Genomic DNA, 8946 nt, shown 5'->3' on the forward strand with positions numbered 1-8946 from the left:
GTGACGGAAGAACACAAAACTTTCAAACTTAGATCTGGGATTCAGGCTTCCCTGATCAGATTCAGACCAAACCAAGTATGATTTGGTCACGAGGGGGTTCTGGGGAGTGTCTGGTGTGAAGCTGGGGTTGGTTGGTGTAGCTCGAGTTTTGACTCGAATCTTCAAATGAAGATTCGAGGACCTGGAGGGTGATTCGAACTAAACGGTTAACAGGTCTATGTTCAGGGTGGTGAGGGGGTTCTATGGTGTTCAGGGCGAGGTCACCGACGTTCATGCCGCCGGTTTTTCATGGTGAGGAGTACAGGGGCGGCTCTAGGGTTTGTGGGTTTGGGTGAAGACGACGAGGCTGGGGTATTGGATAGGGGGTGGGGTATGAGGTGCAGCTTATATATGGAGTGAGTGGATGGACCTCAGCCGTTGATTAAGGCATGACGAAGGGCCAAGATCCTTCCACTTGAGGGAAACGGTGTCGTTTCAAGTGTTAGGGGCAGAGTTGGTTCGGGTAACGGGTCGGGCAAATGGGGTTATGGGTGAGAGATCCGGACCGTTGGATCAGCTTGGTTTGAATGGTTGGGATGGATTGGCATTGAAACGACGTAGTTTTGGTGTTAAACTACGTCGTTTTGATGCCTGGGGAGTGGGCTGTGTGGACCGGTGGACTGGGCTATTTGCTTGGGTTCCAGATTTTGAAATGGGCACGGCCCAAATTCATTTTACAACAAATTTTTGTCTTCTTTTTCTTTATTTCTAATTTCCTAAATACACAACCTAATTAAATAAAACTATGCACCACTAATTAACACTTAACGTATTTATTTCACGCGTATAAAAATGTTAAAAGTAGGCAAAATTAAACAAGGCAACAAATCAGAACAAAAGAAAGGAATGCGTATTTTTGTAATTTTCCATCTAACAAACGGGTCATGGTTTAAATTACGCATGACACATACATTTTTAATTCTTTTGGAGCGATTGTCGCGTAAAATCAAAAATCACGTGCTTACAACTGTAATAGAGACTGGTCCAGCATAATATACTTGAGTTCGATGCACCTGTATATGAACTTCCAGGTTATGCTGAACCGGTATACTTTGCTGGATCGAGTATAATATACTAGAGAGTAGAACACCGATGCTCTAAACTTCAGTAGTATAGTATGCTGGACCATTATAACATACTATTTTTGAACACCGAGATGAACTTCCAGGTTATGCTGAACCGGTATACTTTGCTGGATCGAGTATAATATACTAGAGAGTAGAACATCGATGCTCTAAACTTCAGTAGTATAGTATGCTGGACCATTATAACATACTATTTTTGAACACCGAGCGCTCTACCATCTGAGCTACATCCCCTTGTTATTGAATAGCTTCCTTATGATTTTATTTTATTCATATTAATAACTTGCTTTTTTGCACAAAATCCATCGAAATCATGTTCATCTTTGAGTAAAGAAAGGGAAAAACAAATAAATCTAACTTACCTTCGACCCAAAAAAAAAAAAAAAAAATTTGTAGCAGAACATGCATTGATATCATCTTCATATGAGAAATACACAACACTAAACTTTCAATTTTAAACAAAGTTAAGACCAAGTACTTTCATAACCATAATTATTCCAATTTCTCAAATTACCTAAGTTGACAAGTCATTAAATAAAACCTTACGTATTAGTTTGCAAAAAAGGATCAACAACATCAACTCTTCCCACACCTTCATTATTTGCAACTTTAGCCACATCAATTTCTCCAATAACCAAACCTTCAACTCCACTAACTTCTCCTCTTAATATTCTCCTTTCTTCTTCCTCATCTACATAATTTGGATCATTTTCATCTATAGCCATTGGTGCACCATCCATTTCATTTTCTATCATATCTTCTGGTCCTTCCCATGTAAACTTCCCACCGTGCCCTGATTTTGGCTGTTTTGTTAAAGGAATTTCATCTATTGGACGTCGGTCTTTTCTGTGTATACCTTTGTCTATGAGTTTTTTTTCTACGTGTTTTAGGGTTTCGATGTTGTGTGTGTTTACTTGGTGTTTTGTTACCTTTGTTTTGCCTTCTTCGTCGTGGCTTACTGCTCGAAATGTCACTGTTTCCTTCTTATCGTCTATAGGATTCATATTTTTTTTTTTTTTTTTTTTGGACAATGTTTGAGCAGAAAATTTAAGATGAAAGTGTTTGTTGTATGAGGAAGTAAAAAATTTATAGCACGAGTTTGAATAAGAAAATGTGAGCGGTGAGGAGCGACGTGTAACTTTGTGAAGGAAATAGAGTTTGACACTTTGTGATTTTGGGTTCTCGCCACGTTTCACGTTAGGAAAATTTTATTGCGTCTCATACAACTGACACTAGTTGGTATGAGGTATTTTTTTGTCTCACAATTTTATGAATCCAGATTTTTATGAATTCAGAAGTATAACAACTAATGTCAGTTGTGTGAGGCACACAATAAAACTTCTCCTTTAAAGGAGTGATGAACCAAATATTTTTGATGGATAAAGTAAACATTTGTGTGCTTTAAAAATACAACAACAACAACAACGATCCAGTAAAATCTCATTAGTGTGGTCTGAGGAGAGTAGTGTGTACGCAGATCTTAACCCTACTCTGAAGAAATAGGGAGGCTGCTTCCGAAAGACCCTCGGCTAAAAATAAGTGGAGTGACTCGGTAATAAAAATTGACCAAAAATTAAAATTTTAATTCATCTCTACTTGCGTGAGAATAAATGACGACGAGGCTCAATTTTATAATTTTAATTAAAGTTGGAAGTGAATAGAATTGTAGGTTTCGTTGGAACATTTGGTTTTTCTTAACATAACTTGAAATAGTCAAATAGGGATGAGCGAGTGCTTGGATTCATTCGAATTCAATATTTACAATACGCTGAACAGACTTTTTTTAAAAATAAAAACCCATAATAATTTTCGATCGAATGAATAGTAACTGTCTGAAAGTTCTGGGCGAGCCCAATTTTGTATGGCCCAATAAAAATAAAGATACCCATTAAGCCCAACATTTATACTTAAAAGATCAATTTGTAGATCCAAAAGAACTCAAAGTCGTAAAATATCACAAAAATATCACGGTATAGCTAGTTTTCGAACCAGTCATTAAAAAATATCCAGTATTTACGAAGTCAATAAAAAATAGCCACTATTTTGCTGCAACAGAAACCGATCCAGCATAATATACTAGAGCTCGGTGCACTTGTGTATGAACTCCAGCATATTATGCTGGACCAGTATACTTTGTTGACTCCAGTATAATATACTGGAGACCGGAGCACCGGTGCTCCAAACTCCAGTATATTATACTGGACAATTATACTTGCTGGAATTCCAGTATACTTATGCTGGAACTCCATCATATTATACTGGTGTTCCAACATACTTATCCTGAAACTTCAATATAATATGCTGGAGTTCAAGCATACTTATGCTAAAACTCCAATATAATATACTGACGTATTTTCCAGGTTTTGAACAGTATTTTCGCTCAAATTTATTTTTACATAAAAAGTAACTAAATTTCGATTACTTTTAAAAATGGACTATTTTTGAAAGTTGTAAATCTGGCTATTTTTGAATTTCTTCCCTCAAAGTCCCTATAAAAGAACTCAAAGTCCAAGTAGTCCTAAGTGTTTTCTGCAATTTCGTTATTAGATCTATTGAGTGGTCAAGGTAGAGAGTAGTGAGTGAAAAGGGGCAATGATTTTTCGATTAAATTAGCAAAGAAAACTGTACTTATTATTACATTACATGAAACAAAACACGATTCACATCATTTTCACTTCTCTCCTTAATTACACAAGTCACTAATCTTTAATCAACAAATCTAATTAACCTTCAAATTAGGATCAATTTCAACTCTAGCAACACCTTCTTCAGCCACTTTTGCCACTTCAACTTTCCCCACCACAACTCCTCCAATTTCCTCCTCTTTCATCAACTTTTCCTCTGCTATTTCATCCACATAGTTCGGATCCTTCTCGTCCAATGCCGGCGGCGCTGGCTCCATTTCATTTTCCGCTTCCTTATCAGGTCCTTCCCATGTAAACTTTCCGCCATGGCCCTTTTTTGGACCGTGTTTCAATGGTAGCCCATCTGCTGGATGTCTTTCCAATCTCTGCACTCCTTTTTCTGTTAATTTTCTTTCTATATACTTAATTTTGTCGACGTTTTTCGTGTCAACTTTCTCCTTGTTTTCCTGCATCACTGGCTTCATTTTTCTGCTTTAATTACTGCTAGGGAACTGTATTTCTTGTTGAATGAACTGAATTTTTTTCTATTTAATTTGGTGAGGCTGGGGATTAGTAGAGGGTTTGATTGTATATATATAGTTTTTGTGTTGATTAGATGTTGGAAGGTGCTGGACATGCTAGAAGGTTCTGCTAGTAACTTTATGTGGACATTTCTGGAAAGGACTGTGGCTATTTTTGAAACTTTTGGCTAAAAAGAAAAGGGTAGATTTTTGTAGAAACTTCCATCTTTTGGATAATTTGTGGGACGCAGGTCTCTTTCCCGTCACTTCTGTAATTTTTAACCTGGAAATGATGCTGGAGGGATCTTTTTTAAATTATCGTTTATATTTTAGTCTTGTTTTAAAAAAAAATTAGGAGAATAATCTTGAGTTAGAATTTTAAAGCATATTGGTCAGAATTTTGAAACTAGAAATTCTGATCATCACTAGAATTTTTGGTTACAATGCAAAAAAAATTAGTGGTCGGTCAGAATTTTTGGTCAATTGCACCAAAAATATGGCAATCGTTATATTTTTGCGAGAATCACCATACCTTATAAAATTATAGCAACCGTCAAAATTTTGCCGAATCGCCATAAGAATTGACCAAGAATTTATGACCAAAATACTTTAGAATTTTAATTAGAGACTATTTTCCTAAAAATTTTCGTATTGAGATCAAAATTTAAACAATAATACCAAATGATTCTATTTGTGTCATTCTCCCATAATTTTGCGGTCAATTGCACCAAAAAATATGGCAATCACCCATTCCAACTATGGACCTTAACCTTCCACTCTAGAACAAAGTTTTGTGGTTCTTGGTTTCTTTCATAGAGTACTTTTGAAGAGTATTTGCTTTCTATAATTTTTTATGCTACGGAGTGTAGTATAAAAAATTATTTTCTTAAGAAATATTTTTTACTCTATAAATAAACACTATAAAATATTTTTTGATTTTTTTTTCATTCATCAACCAAGTAAGAAAAAATAAGTGATAAAATCACTCATTTTCCAAGAAAATATTTTTCTAGAAAAATATTTTCCTTTGTATCAAACGCACCCTTAAAAGCGCAATAATTTGGAATATCTAAACCTTAACTTGCTACAAACCCTCTTCCATATTGTAGTAGTGTAATCATAAAAGTAAAATAAGAAGCTGAGGGGTAATTTTGATCTAATATTACTCATGTAGTTAGAAAAAAATCTTATTTTTTGTTCTTGATTTCTAACGGAGTTTCGATCTAAGTGTAATTTTAAATTATAATTATAAGTCAAGGGACAATTTCGAATATTTTTTGAAGCGTGGAGTAATTTTTGCTAGAGCTCCGATAATGGCAAAAGCAAATACAAGACGTACGATTTATTAACAAAAAGGATGTGAAAAGTTCAAAAGTGAAACAAATGACAAAAATTGAACAATTTTAAATAGTACAATGACAAATTTGAATGTTTTCTTTTTTAAAATTAGTGAAGTTCATAATCGATTATCAGACAAAAATTGTTGTTTTTGTTTTAACTTTAAACTAAATTAGTCCTGTTATAATTGATATGGTGTATATATGAAAATTTCATCTGTTATACCTTGGCTAAAATTACAGTGGGATCATATCAAAAATTTACTGTTTCCTTTGTAACCGTGCAAAAAAATGGGCAATTTAACTAGTAGCATCATAAATTTGAGGTGCTTCTCACAACCTTTTTTTTTTTTAACAAAAGAAAGTTAAAATAAAAAAGAAAGTTAAAATAAAAGGAACATGTTACACTATTTGTTGCACAATTGAGAGTTAATCCTATGAACTCTGCCACTTTTTATTTAGCTTTGTTCTCATAGTAGATTTATCATTATTATACGAGTTCACATAGCTAGTAGTCTATTTGGCCAAGCTTTTTTTAAGTTAAAGTATTTTTTTGATCAAAAATATCTTTTTCAAAGTTAAAGATATTTGGCCAAATTTTTAGAAAGAAAAACTAATTTTGAGTAAAAACATAAACAATTTTTGAGAAACAAAAAAAATAACTTTTCCAAATTTTAAGAAAAATATACACTTATAAGCACTTTTTATAGGTTTGGTCAAACACTAGTTGATGTTCAAGCCTATATAAAATAGAAAATGAAATAAAGAAAATTTAATGAATAAATAGAGTCAACGGTGCGACGTGCTGCCTACACGCGAATTAGCTTCCAAGGTTGAGCCGTCTCAATTTCAATACAAGATTTGCGAATGAATGCTAGTCACGTAAAATTTTGGGATCTTTACATAAATAGTCGGTCACATTCATTGTTTACTTTTCAAACCATATACATAAAATACATTATTTATATATAATTATACACATATAGTACATAAATTATGGATATGTTATACCTCCATGGGCTATTTTTAGTTTAAACGATTGGGTGAACTGCTATTTGGGTTAATTCTTCTATAAGTTTTAGAGGGATCGGGCTGAACAGTCGGTCGACGCCCACCCAACTAGAGGGACTGAGAAATTAATTGTGTATAAAAAAAAGTATTTTTTAAATTAAGTAGCCACAAACTAATTATCGTCAAATATATTTTTTAAGAAAATTACTTGTCAAAATAAAATAATTTTAGAAGCTTAGCCAAATTGGCTATTATAGGTCACGTGAACGCACACCATTGTACATGGGTTCGCCACAGTCTAACCAGTGGACCGCAACACTTTTAAGAGAAACTTAGCCAACGGGTTCACCCACAGCCACTGGCTCTCTAGCCTATAGGTTAATTACTGAACTCATTTTTGTAGGCTAATTATTTGGGACGGAAGACGGAATTAGAAGGCAGGATACGAATTCCGCGAACCTAATAGTTTTAGTTCAAATTCTATAACTATATTAAAAAATTTACTACTAATTATGGACAAAAGTTAAATAAATAATCGAGTTATTAACATGTAATATTATTATCTTAAGATTAATTAGAAGACATGTAAAGTTTAAATTTTGGCTCAATCCTTACAAATTATGATAATCATAGTAGTACTAGGAGCGAAGCTACATTTTGGCTGGTAAGGGTGGTCAATTCATCGAAAAATTATACCGCTAGGATTTTAAAGGTGTATAATATATATTGAAAATTTTTTGTCGGGAACTTTTTTTTAAGTCTTTTAAATTTAAATATTCTTAGGAAAATTTCTGACTTCGCTTAGACTGCTGCTATTTTCTTGTTCTCTTTAAAAGGGTGACTGAACAAATTTTTAATTGCCTTTCGAATTTTGAGCATGCATTGCATGAACCTTGGGAAGTGGAAATAGACTGATCCATATCTTAATTAAATAATTACAGTATTTGAAAGGATTTTTCACCATTAAACGGTGAACCACCACTATATATATAGAATTACCATGTTTTTCTCATTTGTGTCAAATTAATATTAACCTCTAAAGTCGTGTTCAAATTAAATATTATACTATGGCAAGAAATTTCCTAACCTAAAGTTGAAGAGCGTTGTTTCTGATAGTGATAGCAGTGAAAATGAAAATGAATATTTTTTCCAAATAAAATACCAAAAAATAAATATTTTATATTTTTTTTGAATTAAATACCGATCGAAAACGATATATTTTTTCCAAATTACCAATGAATACTCAAGAAGTAAAGAGCAAAGGTCTACAGAAGTTACAATAACCAAAAGACGCAATGACAAAGTTAGGAATTTTACAAAGAATATTCAAGGTTTAATATATATATATATATATATATATATATAGTTTTTGACCTATATACATAGTATATTCAGTATAATTTTTCGATAAAGGATATTCAGTTGAACATCTTTCACTCTAGGTGGCTACTGTTTAACCAAAAAGTTTTAAGCCCTTTTTGTTAAACCAATTAAATAAGAAGATTTTGGACAAATCCTAGCCAGAGATAATTTATTCTAGATCTGAAATAGAAGGTAGGAATAAACAAGCATAGCTGAACACAAAATTTGATTGCTGTTGCAATTAAATTCCATAATGTAAGAAAAGGATGATTACTCCAATAATATCGAATGATAACGAAGAATACATAAATAAAAAGAGTCACCATTCTTGAACAAGACAGACCTCCGTACATTTGATAAAGTTGAATTACAGATGAATACCGAGATTCTAAGCTCTTTTCTCCTTTTTTTGGCGAGGAGCCTGAGATGGGACAATATCTTCACCTTTAGAGAAATATGTATGCCTCTTCGCGTTTTTTTAGGCCGCTCTGAGGTAGGCGCAGATTGGTGGGCTTGAGAGAGATGTCTCGAGCCTGGGTGATCAAATAGCCGCTCTCGAGGTTGAGAGGGCGCGATTGTTGGCTTCGACTCCTCCTGCGTCTGCCTCTGTTGACCTTCCTCGTCATTTGTACGAGATGTGGATCCATGCTAAGGCTTAGCGGGATATATATAAGGGCTTGTTGGCATCGGGGAATGTTCCGGAAGTCGCTTTTGAAGAAGTTCGTGTTAAAGCACGTGTGGCCCGCTTGTCTGCGGCTATGATCCCGCGACATCGGAGGCCGATGGAGACAATAAGGCTGAGGATGGGCTTACCTTTGATTATGAACATTCTGATGGAGAGGGTGACGGTGGAGGTGAAGTCGCTGAACCATGCGGGGAGAGAGATAACGGCGTGGATGTGGATGATGCTGAGTGAAGCTTTTGTACTTTTGTACTTAATTTTTCCTCTTGTACTTAGTTTCTTTTT

General features: G+C 34.2%; 2 protein-coding genes across 2 annotated transcripts; both read right to left on the reverse strand.

Moving 5' to 3' along the window:
- Positions 1 to 1666: 1666 nt before the first annotated feature.
- Positions 1667 to 2128, reverse strand: LOC142164960 (uncharacterized). The gene has a single exon (XM_075223627.1). It carries the CDS (start codon positions 2126 to 2128, stop codon positions 1667 to 1669), a length of 462 nt encoding a protein of 153 aa, XP_075079728.1.
- A 1592-nt stretch (positions 2129 to 3720) lies between these two features.
- LOC107766703 (uncharacterized) lies at positions 3721 to 4325 on the reverse strand. The gene has a single exon (XM_016585542.2). The coding sequence runs from the start codon at positions 4231 to 4233 to the stop codon at positions 3844 to 3846; it is 390 nt and encodes a 129-aa protein (XP_016441028.1). The 5' UTR covers positions 4234 to 4325; the 3' UTR covers positions 3721 to 3843.
- Positions 4326 to 8946: the final 4621 nt, after the last annotated feature.

This window comes from Nicotiana tabacum, chromosome 10 (genome assembly GCF_000715075.1).
Source record: "Nicotiana tabacum cultivar K326 chromosome 10, ASM71507v2, whole genome shotgun sequence".
In the NCBI taxonomy this organism is placed as follows: domain Eukaryota; kingdom Viridiplantae; phylum Streptophyta; class Magnoliopsida; order Solanales; family Solanaceae; genus Nicotiana; species Nicotiana tabacum.